The sequence below is a fragment of the Megalobrama amblycephala genome, linkage group LG3 (assembly GCF_018812025.1).
Source record: "Megalobrama amblycephala isolate DHTTF-2021 linkage group LG3, ASM1881202v1, whole genome shotgun sequence".
Taxonomy (NCBI): domain Eukaryota; kingdom Metazoa; phylum Chordata; class Actinopteri; order Cypriniformes; family Xenocyprididae; genus Megalobrama; species Megalobrama amblycephala.
Genome location: NC_063046.1, coordinates 57,079,262 through 57,100,216, shown reverse-complemented (window position 1 = coordinate 57,100,216; position 20,955 = coordinate 57,079,262). Strand labels below are relative to the sequence as shown.

Genomic DNA, 20,955 nt, shown 5'->3' with positions numbered 1-20,955 from the left:
CCTACACCACAAGCATATGCATTTTTAATTTATGGAGTAAAAAGGTACTGCATTACAGGAATTGAAAAATGCTGCTCCTAGTTGGAAGTTGTAATACTGTAGAACTTCAATAAAATGATGTTCAAGATCTTAAGTGAGAAATGGAGAGAAACAGATGAAGTTAGTGACTGCAGTAGGAAAGGTTGGATTTGTGAAATGAAACTCGGAGGCTCGGCAGAGTGTGCAAATGTTTAATGTGTGTCTGTGCATAAAGCAATAAGCAGAACAAATATCTGAGCAACAGACTCACAGGATCATGGGAGTGCATACAAATGCAGAATAAATGGCAGGATTAAGAGTGGAAATCTTTTGTGTGTGTTTGAGGTAAAAATGTTCTCATTGCATTTCATGTTGCATATATCACATCCCTCTCTGTCCTACTGAATAGCTTCCTATAGACGCATCCAACAGTCTAAAGCAGTCATTCCGAACCACAGGTACATGTACCCTTAATGGACAAAACTGATTTAGATTTCTGCTGGTATAAACTGATAACACTTTACAATAAGGTTCCATTTGGTAGTTAAATTGAACTCGCAATGAGAATTACTTCTAAAGAATTTATTCATCTCAGGTAATGTTAATTACAACATTAAAATGAAAAGTTGTATCTGTTAATATTATTTAATGGACCTGAGCTAACATGAACTAACAACGAAAAGTTTAGGTATTGGTAGGTTTAAGGGATGTAGAATATGGTCATGCAGAATAAGGCATTAATTTGTGTACTAATAAAGTACTAATAAATGGCCAATATCCTAGTAATATGCATGCTAATAAGCAACTAGTTAACAGTGAGAACTGGACCCTAAACTAAAGTGCTATTCTTCCGCAAATGTGTTGCTTAATGCATTAACTAATGGAATCTTATTGTAAAGTGTTACCAACAAACCTATAAAACAGAAAATATGACTTACAGTATAAAATAAATATACTTGAGCCTTATTGACGTGGTAGTACAAGTGCATAAGACAGAAAAGGTTACGAAACGCTGCTTTAAAGTGCATGACATTTTATCCTGAGATTCAAAAAGCAAAAATCAATGCATGTGGTCTTTCAATAAGTACAACTGACAACTAGAAAATAAATTGATAATAAAGCTGAAATTTCTCTCCGTTCTTCCTCCCTGGAAATATAAACCCCAAATCGCCCCAAAAATACAATGTGATTTATTGATACAGTACACGATGCAATTTTAAATACATAATCTCTTAGCATTTAAATATTTTCAGTAAAAATATGAAGTTGAGCAGATATTTCATTGATAATTCTTTGGATAAAAATATTGTATAAAAAAACGACCCCTGAGGTTTTCCTAAAGGTTTTCTCTCTTTTTCTGGTTGGACGTTTTAAACTAAATCATCAAATCTTGGTGGCCTACGTGATTAAAATAAATAATAAAAAAAAAAAAACATGATAAAGTGCCAGTAACTGCTGGTTTGTGCTGATTGATGTTTAATTCATGTTGTTGATGTTTGTATTTCATCATTCAGATCCACGTCGTTCTCAAACACGCAGTCCTCTTCATCACGTTGCTGCCGCGCGAAACTCACAAAAACCTGAGAGAAACGGAGAGAAACGTCTCAAATGATGTAGAACAAAAAATGAATTGCTGCTTAGATTCAAATTTAAATGTCATGATCTCAGTGTCTTTATAGTAGGGTTATTATCGTAAACTAAAACTATTAAAAACATTCCTGTAAATTGAAATAAAGCTGAAAAAAAAAAAAAAAAAGTTGACAAACTACACAAAAAATTAGAAATGTTGCCTAGTGTAAGTTTAATTACCAAAATTATTAACTGGAAATAAATAAAAACTAAAACTAACTAAAATGAAATAAAATAAAATAAAATAACACTGCTTTATAGTTATTTTGCTACAATTGCCTTTTTCTGCTGTGACATTTCTACCCTATAAAAATAGAAAAACTTGATCTGTTTGACATAATAGCTCCATTTCTTTCATATGCACTACAACAAAATCAATTCTGTGCAGTGAAAGTCACAGAATGTTTCATTTTATTTGATTGCACAATTTTTAATTCCACAAACTCAATTTAGTAGCCATACTGACTGCATGGTGAGTGAAAAAGTTCATTTCAAACCCTGCTAGTAACCCATCAAGTGCCAGCTTTAACTGGGTCTTCCTGACATCGTCTTCAGTTTCAGTTCATTATGACTCACAGTTCCCAGCAATAGATTTATTTCTCAGAAGTCGTCGGATGGCAGTGAGAGACCTGCTGCATATGCCTCTCATAAGTTCAGAAAACCAGAGATAAAATGTGCTCGGATAGAGAAGGAAGTGTTAGGGATCATAATCAGAGTTATAAAGATTGCACTCATTTTAGCTGCTTATGAGTATGATGTTCATGGATAGTCTGTACTTCAACGGTCCACAAACAGTCCCATCCATAGAGTGTCTTTTCTGGATATACTTGCTGCTTCTACGAGATACATACAGTACGAGCAGAAACTGCAGATAGTATTTCAGGTAAAGAGAAGGATTTCACAACGGCAGGATGATTTACTGGAGTCGACGAGTGTTTACTGTACAGTGTGTGGTGAGTCTGAGGACGGCAGATCAAGGAGTTGAAAAGAGAAGCTGGAGGCCTGGGTTGCACTCAGACACGGCACAGGACAGAGATGTCAAGTGTGTCAGTCACATACACACATGCTTAGTATTTTCCCAGGAAAAACACTCTATAAATTCATATATATTTTGGTTTGACTTCTATTGTGTGCAGAAGAAAGAAAGTTATAGAGGTTTGGAATGACGTAAGGCAGTTCCTCCACAGTTTTTCAAAATCAACAAAATGACAATAATTTGCCATTTCACCATAAAATAATAGCAAAAAAAAAAAAAAAAATCTGTAAATTACTACTACAAAATCAGTCATTTTGTTCTAAAAAATAAATAAAACTAATAATAATAATAATAAAATGGCTAAATCCTGGTGGGACTGATGCCAGAGTGATCATTTTGGGTGAACAATGCCTTTAAATAATCGGAATCATCAAGTAAACCTCTGTGAAAAAGAAGTGCACTTAATTATACTGAATGTGCACTTGTAATGTATTTTTTCTGTTTATAATTTTAACTGTATATATGTTATAATGTTAATGTGTTATTCAAAATAAGGTAATATATACAACGTTTTTTTGTTGTTATTAAAAAACAATGAAGCAAGCCCAGCTCAGGTGAGAAAAAGTAACACTACTGTAATGTAACGCATTACTTTTCATACAAAGTAACTTATGCAATTAGTTACTTTTTTAGGGAGTGACGCAATATTGTAATGCATTACTTTTAAAAGAAACTTTCCCTAACACTGCACATAAGTTTCAAAAGAATTGACATTAAAATATATTTTAGTTTACCAAAAATGATTGTCAGTACATTCGGCAGTACGCTTTAACCATATATCATATCTAATAGAAGTAATTATGGAATTACATATAAAGATGTACTCGAGTCCTATACTAAGTGGGTCAATAAAGCACTCTTAAATTGCAATACATTTTCATTTAATTGCAATTAACATGCAATTAAGTGTATGAAAATATTACATTCATTATATTCTTTCTGTAATAAGTTCTCTTTAAAAGTATGCTAAAGTGTACTTGTTTTTCACAAAGGGAGTCAGAATTTATCAAAAGCAGAATCATTATGATATAATTCCTATCCTTACTTGCAGCTACTTTATATTACTAAAGATGAATGTTGAATGACACATGCATGCCTGTATTTTCTTTTCTTTAGTTTTTTCGTGTTTGGATCAGAGATGTAATCCTCACATGTCAGGTAGGTAAGTGTTTTACCTGGTCTAGTGTGGTCTGTGACACAGAGTAATCTTCCACCTGCAGCATCTGCTGGTGTTTGTTGAGCTGGCTGAAGATGTGCGCGAGGGTTCCCTCTCCCTGCGGTATCTGGTACTGCAGTGTGTTGTGATGTTTCTCTTTCAAAGTGCTGCCAGGAAACGTATCCCGCACAAACGACTCCACCACGCACACGTCGGCATGATCGGCACACACGCGAACGATCAGTGTGTAACCTTCCCCGAACCTGCAACACACACACAGACGTGCATGGAGTTAAAGCATTAACTTTATTCACAACATGGATTCGTTAGAGATCAAAGAACAGTAACCACAGATCATTTCATGCAGGTTCAAAAAAATGGCCACAAACTTCAAAGAAGAATAAGTTCCTGGGATGTGCCTGCACACGGTCTGATAAAAGCAGGGCTATTTTTACTTTTCCTTTCTGTAAAGCATGCAATGTGTTCAGTTTTGAACTCTGCAAACAAATGAAAACAACTCACAATTCAGACTTTTTTTTTTGTTTATTACACACAACTCTGAATTTATTTATCATAATGTTAAGTTTATAGCTCCCAATGTTGTGGTAATATTTGTGGTAATAACAATTTGGACTTTTTTCTCAGAACTGCGAGTTTATATCTCACAATTATGACTTTCACTGTTGGAATTCTAAGTTAAAGGTGCCCTAGAATTAAAAATTGAATTTATCTTGGCATAGTTAAATAACAAGAGTTCAGTACATGGAAATGACATACAGTGAGACTCAAACTCCATTGTTTCCTCCTTCTTATATAAATCTCATTTGTTTAAAAGACCTCCGGAGAACAGGCGAATCTCAACATAACACCGACTGTTACGTAACAGTCGGGATCATTAATATGTATGACCCCAATATTTGAATATGCCAGCCCATGTTCAAAGCATTAGACAAGGGCAGGCAGTATTAACGTCTGGATCTGTGCACAGCTGAATCATCAGACTAGATAAGCAAGCAAGGACAACAGCGAAAAATGGCAGATGGAGCGATAATAACTGACATGGTCTTTCTAAATGTTTTGTTAGCATGTTGCTAATGTACTGTTAAATGTGGTTAAAGTTACCATCGTTTCTTACTGTATTCACGGAGACAAGACTGTCATTATTTTCATTTTTTAAACACTTGCAGTCTGTATAATTCATAAACACAAGTTCATTCTTTATAAATCTCTCCAACAGTGAAGCATTAGCCGTTAGCCACGGAGCATAGCCTCAAATTCATTCGGAATCAAATGTAAACATCCAAATAAATACAATACTCACATAATCTGATGTATGCATGCAGCATGCATGATGAACACTTTGTAAAGTTCCATTTTGAGTGTTATATTAGCTGTGTGAACTTTGTTTATGCTGTTTAAGGCAAGCGTGAGCTCCGTGGACGGGGGAGTGCCAAATTTAAAGGGGCCGCAGCATGAATCGGCTCATATTTAATGATGCCCCAAAATATGCAGTTAAAAAAATTAATAAAAAAAAATCTATGGGGTATTTTGAGCTGAAACTTCACAGACACATTCAGGGGACACCTTAGACTTATATTACATGTAAAAAAAACGTTCGATGGCACCTTTAACATTTTGCAATTATGCAATTATGATTTTTTCCCTCCTCTGAATTCCCCCTAGCAATTCCGACTTTTAATTTTCTGATTTCTGAGTTAACATCTCACACTTCTGACATTTGTTCACAAAATTCTAAGTTTGCAATTCTGACTTTTTCTCAGAACTGCGAGTTGATCCTTTCATCCACAAAACTAGGCTTCCCTTAAAAAAGATATGAATTCAGAAATAAGTCAGAAATTCAGAATTGTGAGATATAATCTCACAATAGAAAAAATGCAAAATTGCAAGCTGATGGCTCAATATTGTAAGAAATAAAGTCATAGTTGTGTTATAAACTCAGTTCTGCAAAAAAAAGTCAGAATTACGAGATGTTAACTCAAAATTACGAGAAATAAAATATAGAATTGTGAGATAAAAAGTTGCAACTCTGGTAAAAATTCAGAATTACAAAATTAAAATTCAGAATTGTGAGAAATAAAGTCGCAATTACTTTTTTGTGGTGTAAACTGACTTCTATAAATGGCTTCAGAAGACACAGAATGCATAATTTCAGAATAATTTAAGAAAATAATGCACAATTTGCATAAACAACATTTGTAGTTTTTCAGTTCACAGTTACTTAAAGGGCAGCTTTTTTCAACATTTCGTATTTTCAATAGCATGAAAGAAATAGTCATATGGGTTTGCGCGTCATGCATGCAGACTTGCAGAGAGAAACAGCGTCTACATTTCAGCCTTCAAAACAGTGAATCTGTGAAAAGTAGATGCAGATTTATAGTCTGTGTAAAGTGTATTGCAGTAGATTGTTGCAAAATGTAGCTGGTCTTATAAAAACTTCCTCAGCTCTTATCATCACTGGCGTATATTAGAAGCACTCTAGAGCTTTCATCCTTCTTGTTAAAGAACAAAGACACAAATGTGTGAGATCAATACACACACAGACAAACACTGTGTGAATTGGATGAAAAACTCACTCACTAAGCACGGTGACTCTAGTAATGTAGCGATTTGATTGGTGACTGACAGGCTTACAGGTGCTTTTACTGGACGGCTGTTTAATTGTGTTTGTTTTGGAGCTGATGAAGGTGTAGAGGTGTGTGTGTGTGCGTATGTTTACTCTAGGGTTTGTGTTTATGAACACACTCAGCATCAATATGATTTTATCAGAGCAACCACTCGCTCTCAAAATAATAAAATAAAAGCACACAATGATAATGGCCGGTGTGTGTGTGTGTGTGTTAGAATGGGAGCTTTTCAGCTCTGTGAAGAGAACTTCTCAGTGAAGAGATGTTTTTAGACATTTTAGTGAGATGCCTTAATGCTCATTTGGCAGTTCACTAGACGTGAACATCAATATATCACAATTTAGTCATTGCGCACATCAGCATTACACAACACTAAGTTCACCCAAAAATGAAATTTGTCATTTATTACTGACCCTCATGTAGTTCCACACCCTTAAGAATTTCGTTCATCTTCGTAACACAAATTAAGATATTTTTGATGAAATCTGAGTTTTTTTTAATCCTCTACTGAAAGCAATGAAATTACCACATTCAAGGCCCAGAAAAGTTGTAAAAAACATTGTTAAAATAGTCAAAGTGACTACAGCACTTCAACTTTAATGTTATGAAGCGACGAGAATACTTTTGTGTGCAAAAAATAACAGCTTTATTCAACAAATTTGCCTCTCCCCTGTCATTCTGCTAGATGAATGAAGGTCTTGTGGGTTTGGAACAACATGAGGGTGAGTAATTAATGACAGAAATTTAATTTTTGGGTGAACTATCCCTTTAAACTATACATAGTGAAAAAGTGATTTTTTTAGGACACATGTATGGTATATATTACGCTAATGTATTTTAATATTAAACAAACAGTCATTTATCATAGCATTTTGAGTATGAGAATCTGTATTACTAAAAATATGAAACATAAATAAATGTTTTTTTTATTTTTTTTTATAAATACAATTTAAATTCTATATATAAACTATATATAGTTATTCTTCAATAAGGCTCTTCCAAATATATGAATTCTTGATATGAAATAAATCAAATACATTGAAATATTGACGTTAAATTTCTTAAAACTGTTTAATATATCTACCATGTTGATGAATAAAAGATATAATTCATTACTGTCTCTGTATCAACATTCAAGTGAATTTTTTGATCAGATTTTTATTTTTTTTTTGCCTCAAGTGACAAGTTTGTTATAAGTCTTTTTTTTTTTTTTTAATCAAAATATTCTCAAAATCAGCTTTCTTATCTTTAAACTATATTTACACTACCATTCAATAGTTTGGGGACAATAAGATTTGAAAAAATCAATACTCTTATTTAAGCAAGGACACATTAAATTGATCAAAAGTGACAATAATGTTACAAAAGATTTCAATTTCAAAATGTATCATGTTTTCCACAAACATTTGAAGCAGCATACCTGTTTTCAACATTGATAATAATAATAAATGTTTCTTGAACAGCAAATCAGCATATTGGAATGATTTCTGAAGGATCACGTGACACTGAAGACTGGAGTAACAATGCTGACAATTCTTTGCAACACAAGAATAAATTACATTTTAAAATATATTCAAATATAAACAGTGCAATTGTCAGGATTATGTCTTGATCTTTTTATGAGTTTGAGTTGGTTTTGCTCTGTTTTCCATTTCCTTTGTTCCATGTTTACACTTCTGGTTAGTCTCCTTGGTTTGGTTAGTTATGTCAGCTGTGTCTCATTACGTTGATTAGTGTGATCTATATATATATATATATATATATATATATATATATATATATATATATATATATATATATATATATATATATATATATATATCCTGTGCTTTGTTCAGTTCTTGGTTCATTCTTGTCTTATCATGATTGGTTGTTCTGTTCCCATGGTTCAAGACAGTGATTACAGAGTATTTTGTTTGTTTAATAAAGAGAAGTCTGCTGCAATTAAATCCTGTACTTTTATTTCATCTTGCTGCAACCAGATGTAACAGCAATGATATTTCACAATATTACTGTTTTTATTGTATTTCTGATCACATAAATGCAGCCTTGGAAAGATTTTTGAAAACTAAAAAGATCTTATATGAGTATATGAGTAACTGAATAACATTGGACAAACAATCAGATAAGATTCTGACTTGCTATCAAAACAAGTTTATATTTTTTTTAAATGAAATGGAACAGATTTTCAAAATCAGCTCTGTCATCTTCTCTTCATACTGTCACTGTATTTGTTTTTTAAAAAATGAGGATGGGGAGAGCAAGACGAGCATAACTCATCCACTTACAAAACCTACAGCACATTCACTATAAAGATGAATCAACATTAAAATGTCAGCAGAGACAAAGACAAAGTTGTCCTCGCTTTGCTGTATCAATCATGTGAAGAGTGGAGACAATATGAGAGTTTAGATCAGCACTCAGACAGCAGCACTGACACCAACAACACAGATTGCTTTTGGAAATATATGTAGCAAATATTCTTGTGATAGACCGATATGGATTTTTTGATGGTTGATGCTGATATCTTGGCTGATATAAAAAGTACACTTTTTAAAAATAGCAAATAACACATGCATAACAATTTCTGCAATTAAATATAAATGGTAACACTCTACAATAAGGTCCCATTAGTTTATGTTAGTTAATGCATTAACTAACATTAACTAGCAATGGGCCTTGGCAATAATATATTTAGAGAAATGTATTTCCTAAATATTGTTCAGGTCAAATACATCCAGTTATATTTATTTACATGAGCATATCATGCACTGAAAACATTCAATGTGTGCAACTCAAGTGTTTGTGTTTGACAACATGAAGCTAAGTGTTTCTCCTGCTGAGTGTGTAGAGAGAAGTGAACACTGCGACCCGCCAACGCAGCGTGAGTGACGGCGTCCTACAGATGGCAGCAGAAACACGCCGCAGGAAGGACAACGAGATGAAGAAAAGGGAAGAGACAGAACAGAGGAAGGACTAAATGAAGAACGGCTGCCGACGGAGTGAGAATCGTTGGCTGATGGAGAGGTGTAGATCTTGTCCTACTGCTTTGCTCCATTAGACGCACGGAAAGAAAAGATAAAGGGGAGAGAGGGAGGAGGTCGATCAAGGGAGCAGTTCTTAATTGCCTCTTCACTCATTAATGCCCACACCTCCACAATCATTAATTACAACCAAGAGAGCGAGAGAGCAGCTAAATTCAGGCACATATTAAATGTAAAGCCTGAAACAGACTCAGTCTCAGATTTTACATTGGACATCAAAGGACGAGTGAATGCAGTACCAAAATTGTTAATTGTTCACATGGACTACTTTTATGACATGTGTGGGGCTTTTGTGTCCTTTTAGAAGCTTAAAAGCTCCAGTTCACATTCAATTTATTTGCAAGGAAAGTGCATCTAGAAAACTGTTTAACATTTATTTTGGAACGACATGAGGGTGAGTGAATTATGTTGGAATTTTAACTTTTGAATTATTAATTTATTAAATTATGAAAATGTATTATGAACATTAATATTATCAGGACAGTCTGTGCTGCATACACTGCCATTCAAATGTTTGGGGTCAATAAGAATTTTAAATGTTTTTGAAAGAAGTCTCTTATGTTCACCAAGGCTGCATTTTATGATCAAAAATACTGTTTTCTATTGTAATATATTTTTAATGGTAATTTATTTATGTGATGCAAAGCTGAATTTACAGCATCATTAGTCAAGTCTTCAGTGTCACATGATCCAGAAATCATTCTAATATACTGATTTGCTGTTGTGCTGCTTCATGTTTTTGTGGAAACAGTGATACATTTTATTTAGGATTCTTTGATGAATGGAAAGATTAAAAGAACAATTTATTTGAAATTGTTTTGTATCATTATAAATGTCTTTACTGTCACTTTTGATAAATTTAATGTTTAAATTGTGGAGTACTGCAAGGATCCGTGCTAGGCCCTCTGCTATTTTCAATATATATGCTGCCACTTGGTAATATTATAAGAAAACATGGAATTAGTTTCCACTGCTATGCCGATGATACTCAGTTATACATTTCATCATGAAATCCAAGTTGACAGAGTGTGTTAAAGATATAAAATATTGGATGACTACTAATTTCCTTCTATTAAATTTAGATAAGACTGAGATATTACTTATTGGACCAAAAACCTGTACACAGAATCTTAGAATACAACTTGCATTTAGAAGGATGTACAGTTACTCCATCCTCGACAGTAAAACACCTGGGTAGTACCTAGGATATCTAATTCCACTAAAGGAGGGAGAGCATTTTCACATTTGGCTCCTAAACTCTGGAATAGCCTTCCTGATAATGTTAGGGGCTCAGACTCGCTCACCCAGTTTAAATCTAGATTAAAGACGCATCTCTTTGGCCAAGCATTCACATAATGCATCTCATATCCTTGCACTCCAGTTATATCATATTATATCATATATTATATCAAATGCACGACTATCTTTGCTTAATGTTATGAACAGCAGCTACGCTAATTATTCTCCATTGGCTTGTCTGTTTTATCTCGGAATGCCCATCCTGAGGTGACTAGAGAGTATATCAGCTCCAGTTTGGATCCAGCCTCTTATGTAGACTTCAGATGCCTCAACACCTGTGAAGATATGACCCCAACCTCTGCGAGGACTTCAGATAATGCTTCAATGAGCTAACTGTTTCTGCCTTAAATTAATACATTGTAAGCTAACTGCGTGATTTGTATATGTACATTTCTAAAATTACATAATTTGGACACAGTCACCTCTGATAACAGATTACTCTAAATTGAAATGTTGACATGCATTTTCTGTAAAGCTGCTTTGAAATTATATGTATTGTGAAAAGCACGATACAAATAAATGTGAATTGAATTAATGTCTTTGCTTAAATAAAAGTATTAATTTCTTAATTAAAAAAGATTCATTTGAATTGCAATTCAGTAAATTCCATCATTTCATTTACAATTCTGATTCAACATTCCATTTGTCAATTCAATTCAAATTCACACTCATGAATTGAAAATTGAAAGGGAGCCTTAATTTCTTAAATTCTGAATTTTGGCCAACCTGAAAGAAAGAAAGAAAGAAAGAAAGAAAGAAAGAAAGAAAGAAAGAAAGAAAGAAAGAAAGAAAGAAAGAAAGAAAGAAAGAAAGAAAGAAAGAAAGAAAGAAAGAAAGAAAGAAAGAAAGAAAGAAAGAAAGAAAGAAAGAAAGAAAGAAAGAAAGAAAGAAAGAAAGAAAGAAAGAAAGAAAGAAAGAAAGAAAGAAAGAAAGAAAGAAAGAAAGAAAGAAAGAAAGAAAGAAAGAAAGAAAGAAAGAAAGAAAGAAAGAAAGAAAGAAAGACAGACAGACAGACAGACAGACAGACAGACACACACACACACACACACACACACACACACACACACACCCTCACCTGCTCTTAAGGTGCTGGATGCTGCCCAGGCATTTGAACTGTCCATTCACCATGATGGCCATGCGTGAGCAGAGCGCTTCACACTCCTCCATACTGAAAGCAGACAAACCCATTTATTTGCACACATGGCAGCATTAGGAAAGGTTTCCACTGACTGTTTTCATCTAATTCTGGCCGTTCCTCAGCATGAATCTCTTGAGAAACACCTTCAAAGCATCAGAAACCTCAGAGCTCAGGATCCGCTTCCAAAAACATTCAAATGAGACTCATTATGAAGCACATGAAAGCCTTTCACCTGCACAGCCAGCCAATGAGACCGAGTCAGAAAAACAAACTAATTTGCTGCCAAATTGTGAGACAAACGTACATTAGTTCAATCTCTAAACTGTCATTTTTGCCAGGAATCAACACATTGCATCGATTAGCGAAAGATGTGACATATAAACGTATTAGTAATTGGTATGATAAAGGTTCATGTATGAGATGGAAGTCAAACACGCTCTGAAAATTAGACATGAAGAGCAGAGGTGAAATGCACAGAAGAGGGTTTTATTTTGTTTTGTGTTATTTATGTAAAATAATGTGTGATTTGCATGTATGTATTATATATACAGTAGTTGACAATTTAACAGATGAGCCCAAGCCTCAGTTACTAATTCGAAAATGGCACTTTAGAACTTGTAACGAAGAAACGCTGAGTTGCTTCTTTGAAGTTAAAAGCTATCTGAATACTCAATTATGATTGGCTGGAAGGTATGCAATAAAACCGTTCTCGCATGCTATCAAGTGGAGTATACTTTAAAAAGCTATGTATTCGACTGTACGCATACACTAGGGTACACACATAAAATAAAAATAAAATAAAAAACTAAGTATACTATGGGCTTTGCTACTACTTTGCTAACTACTTTTTAGTTAGTTCTTCCCCAACACTGATTTGTACCCAGAAGTGAGCTAAATCTGTGCAAAAAAACTTCCTTTTGACATTTTTTAACAAATGACATCCTCATTTGTAAAAATGCTATACTTTTTTTTTTTTTTAAATATAAAAATGCAGAAAGATTTCAGTTAGTGTAAGTTATAGTAGCTGCAAAACAACAGAAGTCTATGGAATGGCCCATTTAGACAGCTGAGTAAAGGTGTGAGCTAATTACCTGTGTGAGGTGAGAATAACAGATCTACCCTCCTTAATGATACTGAGGATACAGTCCCACAGAAAACGGCGGGCCTTGGGGTCCATACCCGTGGTGGGCTCATCCTGCACAAGCACACACAAACACAGGACAATGTAGTATGTGAAACAGTATGCATTAAACATCAGTGACCTCATTATGTTGCATATTTAAAGTGAAGTCAAATTGATTGATAACACTTTACAATAAGGTTACATTTGTCAACATTAGTTAATATGAACTAACAATGAACAATATTACAGCATTTATTAATCTTAGTTAATGTCAATCTCAACATTTACTAATATATTTAAGATCAAAAGATATATTTTAAAATTAGTTAATGCAAAATTTTAATTAACAACGTACTTGCTATTTAATCAGGATTAGGGTTTGGTTTAGGGTAAGTTGCATGTAATTATGCATAATTTACTGTTATTACTACAGTAAGAACATGTAAAACACAACAAGGACACTAAAATAAAGGGTAACACTTTATTTTACAGTGCTGTAGTTACACATCAATTAATTACACATGAATTATGCATAATTACAAGTAACTAACCCTAAACCAAGCCCTAACCCTAACTGTAACTCTATAGTAAGTACATGTAGTTAATTAATAGTACTCAGTACTTATTTGAGTAATTACAATGTAACTACGGCACTGTAAACTAAAGTGTAACCAAATAAAGTGTTACCAAAATGTACATACTACACAGTACACATGCTATTTATTGCACTAATTATAAGATAAACGTGTTAGTATGCTATTCCAAACACAATGGACAATAGCTATAGAAATGGATAACGTGATCTTTGACTCTGAATCACAGAATCATTACATGACGACATCCCTCTGTCCTCTGCAGTGATTCAGAGCAAGACGGACACGCTGCGAGCACCTGCCTCGTAATTCCGCCTTTAATTAGCATCCGCAGAGAGCGAATCAGGAGTTATTCTGCAGGTTATGAACGCGGATTATTTCATATGAGCCTCCGTCAGGCAGAATGAGATTTTAATGCCAGCAAACAGAGGCGCGTGTGTGCGGAATGTAAAATCTCGCTTGAAAATACATTAGAAATGTCCCACGAGTGACCTGCAGTCCTGTGTTCTTTTCTTCTTTAATCTTTTCTATCGTTATTCCGCTCTTCATTTTATGTTTAATCCTCAAGGACGTTCTCTCCCGTCTATGTGTGTGTGTGTGTGTGTGTGTGTATTTATTTTGTGGATAAAACTGTCCCTAGAAGTGAGCTACATCTGAAAGAAAAATGTCCTTTCAGAGACAAGGTAAAATGATTAATACAATTCATACCGCTCAAATCATAGTTTCATTAAAGTTTTCGGTCACACTTTACAATAGATTCTATTTGTTAACATTAGTTAATGTGTTAGTAAACATAAACTAACAATGAAAAAGCATTTATTAATCTTGTTAATTTCAACATTTACCAATACTTTATAAAAATCAAAATGTAATACTTAATGGACCTGTGCTAACATGAACTAACAATGAACAGTCGTATTTGTATTAACCGACGTTAACAAATATTAATAAATACTGTAATCAATGAATCGCAAATTATTAATTTAATGTATTAACTAACAATAACTAATAGGTCCTTATTGTAAAGTGCTACCCATACCCATTACAATAAGGTTGCATTTGTTAACTGCAATAGTTAACATGAACTAACAATGAACAAGTGGCATTAACAAAGATTAATAAATACTGCAACAAATGTATTAAGCCCAGTTCACACCGCCAGCAACGCGCAGCAACAGGATCCCATTCATTTCAATGGAGCGCTGGCGACTTCCGGCGACAAGAGCGACAGTGACCGTTAGTGACAGAATGTAGGCGTGTCAAGCGACGGGAGACACCCGACAAAAGTTCAGATATTTTAACTTTATGCAAATCAGGAGCGAATTTCGCGAGCGACAACCAATAGGAGTGAAGGCTCTCTGGAGCTCACGTCACCGTCTCGAGTGCAGGCAAGGCAGACAGGAATAGTTCCGGAGCGATTTCACTGTTTTATATGATTTGACTGTACATACATGGATATAATAAAATGATGCGTGGAAAAAAAAAAAAACTGTCTTGTCAGTTTGATTCATACATTTTGTGTTGTTAATTATATGATGCTGTGAGCAGTTTAGCACTGCTGCAGTTCATATTACAGGTTCCCCTGCATTGTGTTATTAGGGACAAAAAAAAATTATTATTTGTCAAATTCAAATGATGTTTTAGTATTTTTTGACAGTATGAGTGATCTTAATTTGTTGATAGAATGATCGTTAATCTAGTTAATGATTTAATGCACTGAGCTCTGCAGTCACAGCACTGTACAACAGCAGAATGTTACTTTTAATTATTTTAAGCCTAATTCCTAGTCAAATTAGAATGATTTCTTAGTTTTATATATCATTTGTGATTGCATTTTCTATAGATATGGCCAGACGTGCAGTCTACCAATGACATTAGAGCAACAGCACTAGAAACGGCCACAAGCGACTTCACAGTACAGAGACTAACGACATGAAGCGAAAAAGTCGCTGGCGGTGTGAACGGGGCTTTACTCATTGTTAATGTTAGTTACATTAATACATCAATTAATATTAACTAATGGGACCTTATTGTAAAGTGTTAAGAGGTTTTCTTCTAGGTGTAGGGTTATGTGTGTTGAATAGTTCACAAATGAATGTAAGGAGCCTCACGAAAACATAATGAGATTTGTATTTCCACAGCATGAAGGTAAGATCTTACGGATTTATGAATAACCTGCTTGTTTTAAAATCTTCCCGGTCTACTGACATTTCTTATGACACCCGCTTCAAACATTAATGCTCATGATAACTTTAGTTAACTCTACAATAAGTAAATCCAATTGACCAGTTAATTACTCTTCGACAGCGATGTCATAGAAATATACAGAGCTACCGCAAAAACAGAAGTTCAAACACAATATTCTAAAGATGGTTGCGCACTTGTTTCTCTGGCACATAAGGTCTATAGATTCTGAAATTTTCCTGCACAGAAATTCATAAATGGAATGGGCTCCACCCATTTTCTCCCCCAGCAAATCAGTTCAGAGCTTTGAGCTTATACCCGCATGAATCTGACTATATAAACCGACAAGAGAGTTTGGAACTCTAAATCAGACCGAATGTCAAGGTTTGTTTTGTTTATGTTTGCCGTTAGATGTGTTTGCACTGTTAGCGCTTACACCAGCCAGAAACTGTAAAGTCTCTGGAGTCATATAATCATTTCTGTGGGTGTGAATAAACATTAATCAGTGTGAATGAATAATCTAGACAACCTGCAATGTGTATGTACATTAATGGGCATCAAATTTCCATATCTTAATAATGGCTGAAGCATTTATCATTAACTATATAGCAAAGATATTTCAAAAGTTCAAGATATTTGTTTCCTTTGTAGTTTGTATTATTATTTTTATTTGTTAACAAGATGCCAGCGAAACTAAATTTCTCGGGATGTTGAAAAAAGTCCTTATTGTAAATACACTGCAAACTTTTATTGTGTATATTTTAGCTCTATTATTTTCACATCACTAGACTATATAAACGACACATTAGAGTTAATGATCAATGTGCTGCTATATGTCATACATGTCTTTAATTCCTGTCTTATAATAGCTAAAGGAGAAAACTGAAGTAGAAAGACATTTATGTTCTTTGTTAAAGACAGAATATATGATTATTTTAGAGTAGGAGAAATAAAAAGACTGACACTGGGTGTTAAACAGACCACTTGTGTAATTATCACTGTGCCATTTATTATGCTTTTATGCATTTATAGCATAAGATGAACTGAACATCCTGAATGACATACAGCTGTACTGAAAGCACAATGAGCTGCACATTAGCTAAAGACTACCCTAACTTTAGAGAGACTCAGGTTTTCATAATATGCATGCTAGATATTTGTGCACTATACTTTATATAAAGTAAATATTTTCCAAAATATCTTGATTGCTTTGGCTTTAATACTATTACTATTTTGGCAGTAATTTTTGCACACAGTATATGGGTCTTCATAAATGAAAATATATAAAGTAGCTGCCACTTTAATTAACCAGTCTAACTATTATTAGTTGTGTCTTGTATATATACACACTGTAATTCAAAAATTTTGGGGTCAGCAAGAATTTATGTATGAATTTACAATTCAAATAAATGCTGTTCTTTTGAACTTTCTATTCATCAAAGGATTCGGAATCAAATGTGTCACAATTTCTTCAAAAACATGAAGCAGCGCAACTGTTTTCAACACTGATAATAATAAAAAATTAGCTGCAAATCAGCATATTAGAATGATTTCTGAAGGATCATGTGACACTGGAGTAATGATGCTGAAAATTCAGCTTTGCATCACAGGAATAAATTACATTTTAAAATATATTATAATAGAAAACAGTTATTTTAAATTGTAATAATATTTCACAGTTTTTTCTCTATTTTTGATCAAATAAATATAGCCTTGGTGAACACAAGAGACTTCTTTCAAAAACATTACAAATCTTAACAACCCCAAACTTTTGAACGCTAGTGTATCTATTCTTTTATACTCCCATGTTAGTATGTAAGTTTCCGAGTAAGCCTGTTTTCTGACTGCGCGAGTCAGATTCTGATTCTGAATCTCTTACCTGTTTTATTGATTTGTGTTGGAGACTTTACTCCTTTGAACCGTTCTGTCTGGATTCCTCTTTTTGATTTCAGTCTCTGCGGCTCAGAGTTTTCTTATAGGGATTTTCACTTTTAAACAAATCTCACTTCACTGTCTTCCCATATTTTTCTAGTCATACCAAGCTCCAATATATATTTTTGGGTAAAAAAAAAATGAGAGAAAAATATATATTTTTAAAAATCCTTATCGAGTAAATCACAAATGACTGGGAAAAATGTTTTTAAAATATTTTGTTGGGTAGAAATTGTGAGGAAAATATATATTTTTAAAAATCCTTATCCATCCTAATCCTCTGAGTATTATTGTAATAATGGGGGGGCTTTGGAGTCAAAAAGGATGAGAAACAGAGTACTGAAGCCATATCACCCTGTGGCCCAAGACTGGTTGCCCACTAAAGCTAAGCAAAGTTGAGCCTGGCAGTACCTGGATGAGGCGCCTCTTGGGAAAACTAGGCTGCTGTTGGAAGAGGTGTTTGCCCTGTAGTCTGTGTGGGTCCTAATGCCCCAGTATATTGACGGGGACACTATACTGTCACAAGCACCGTCCTTCAGATGAGACGTTAAACCGAGGACTCTCTGTGGTCATTAAAAATCCCATGGCACTTCTCGTAAAGAGTAGGGGGGTAACCTCCATTGGCCCTTATCAATCATGGCCTCCTAATAAACCTCATCCACTGAATTGGCTCTATCACTCTTTCTTCTCTTAACCTATAGCTGGTATGTGGTGAGCGCACTGGCGCCGTTGTGGCTGCTGTCGCATCCTCCAAGTGGATGCTGCACACTGGTGGCGGTTGAGGAGAGACTGCCCATATGATTGTAAAGCGCTTTTGGTGTACAGCAGTACATAAGAAAAGCGCTATATAAATGCCTCATTCATTCATTAAAGTAATCTGCTTCCATTGGCACTACGTTACTCACTTCTGTAGATAAATTTACATAGATGCACAATTAAAAAAACAGAAAGACTGAACAAGAACACATCCTGTGTGTTGAGCTTCTATTGTAGCTTGTGCTGGATGTGCGTATTTGAGTGCAGACAGAAGAACAGACGGAACTAAAGACACGTTTATCGACTCGCTCGGATGAATCAGTGCTGATTGTCTGAACAGTGACAAAACGGTGAAGTGATTTGAAGTGCCAGGTGTGTGTGTGTGTGTGTGTGTGAGTGATGGGCGTGTCTTACCAGGAAGACCAGAGGAGGGCAGCCAATCAGAGCCATGGCAGTGGAGAGTTTGCGCTTGTTGCCGCCACTGTACGTTCCTGCAGATTTCTCTGAGTATTTCACAAGGCCGAGCTTCTGAATGCCCCACTCAGCCACCTTGAAAGAGCAATAGAGAGAATATCACTGCATATCCATCAATTCATATAAACATCCACCCACTGAACACTAAAACTAAGATTTATTTAAAAACCAAAATACAAAATAAACTAAAAATCAACAGATGGCAATATGACGTGACACAATACCGATTCAAACCCATTGCTGAAACCAACTAAAACTATACTGAAATTAAAGGTCAAATTAAAAACATTATATACATTATAGTTCAAAAGTTTGGGGTCAGCAAGATTTTTTTAAATTAATTAATACTTTTATTCAGCAACTAAAAAAGTGACAATAAAAAAAAAAAATTTTATAATGTCACAAAAGATTTCTATATCAAATAAATTCTGTTAAATTCTGTTATAAATTCTGAACTTTCTATTCATCAAAGAATCTAAAAAAAAAAAAATGGATCACGGGTCCACAAATATATGAAGCAGCACAACTGTTTTTAACATTAATAATAATAATAATTGTTTCTTGATCAGCAAATCAGCATAGTAGAATGTTTCCTGAAGGATCATGTGACACTCAAGACTGGAGTAATGATGCTTAAAATTCAGCTTTGCCTCACAGGAATAAATTATCATATTTATTTATATAACATGTTTTATAACTTTTATAACAGTAATATTGTTAAAAATTATTACAACATTATACAACATCATTATTCTGTGATGCAAAGCTGAATTTTTAGCATCATTACTCCAGTCTTTTCATGTGGAGACTCCGAGGTACCGCACACTTTTGGAGTTCACGCCCCATTTGGAGATCTCCGGTCTACAGCTATATATACTTAGCAGTTTCATAACAGCAGCAGCAGACCAGCAGCCACAGAATGGAAGTAAGGAACAGAGCTTGTACTTTTTTTTCTCAGAAGTGAACTTGGTAACACTTTAGTATAGGGAACATGCATTTACTATTATCTACGACTTTTCCCTCAATAAACTCCTAATTTACTGCTTATTAATAGTTAGTTGTTAAGTTTAGGTATTGGGTAGGATTGTAGAATTAAGGGTAACACTTTGTAATAACTGCACACTATGAAGCATTAATTAAGCATTAGTTAATAGTTATTTCATCACTTATAAAGCATTAATAGACATTAGTAAGTAGTTTACAAATACAGCTATAATTGCTTTATTCTTGATTTATAAGCATATCTATAATGTGTTTAATAATTGTATTTTCATACTTTATTAATAATCAATTTATCATTTCTAAATTAAGTATTACATTATTTACAAACCAGTTATTTAGGAGTTGTCAGTAGTTCATTTAGTAAGTGTAAGTAAATGATTAATAAACTATTTAAACATTCATTTATACACCTTATTATTTAGACACATAGTAATAGTTACTTAGTGTGTTAGTAAATGTTTTATTAACACATATTCCTACTGCAATTCATGATTAATTCAGGTAGTTATAAAACATTTAGAAGTAGTCAGTTAACTATTTTTGTGAGCTCATCTAAAGTGAGGACTATTTATGCTTTGTAAAGCTTTTATAAATGAGATTTAAAGGTTCAGTGATCTTCTGCACTGCTGTTCTCTAATGTTTTAAAGTTAGTACTGAGGTAGTTTTGACACTAGGAATATGTTAATAAAGCAATTATTAACACACTGAGTAACTAATACTATATGTTTAAATAATAAGATGCATAAATGTACATTTAAATATTTTATTAATCATTTACTTACACTTCCTAAATGATCTTATGAACCACTGACAACTCCTAAATTACTGGTTTGTGAATAATGTAATACATAATTTAGAAATGATAAATTGATCATTAATAAAGTATGAAAATACAATTATTAAACTCATTATAGATATGCTTATAA

General features: G+C 33.9%; 1 protein-coding gene across 6 annotated transcripts in view; it reads right to left on the bottom strand.

Annotated features, from left to right (window-relative positions):
• Positions 1-216: 216 nt before the first annotated feature.
• Positions 217-20,955, bottom strand: part of LOC125265746 (phospholipid-transporting ATPase ABCA1) — a 222,834-nt gene continuing 202,095 nt past the window's right edge. For all 6 annotated transcript variants that reach the window (XM_048186163.1, XM_048186162.1, XM_048186164.1 and 3 more), the window contains 5 exons: positions 18,968-19,102; positions 13,057-13,160; positions 11,903-11,995; positions 3,859-4,102; positions 217-1,598 (listed from right to left, as the gene is read on the bottom strand). In XM_048186163.1, the coding sequence (XP_048042120.1) occupies positions 1,500-1,598; positions 3,859-4,102; positions 11,903-11,995; positions 13,057-13,160; positions 18,968-19,102 (675 nt within the window). In that variant the 3' untranslated portion in view covers positions 217-1,499. The remainder of the gene's footprint in view (positions 1,599-3,858; positions 4,103-11,902; positions 11,996-13,056; positions 13,161-18,967; positions 19,103-20,955) is intronic.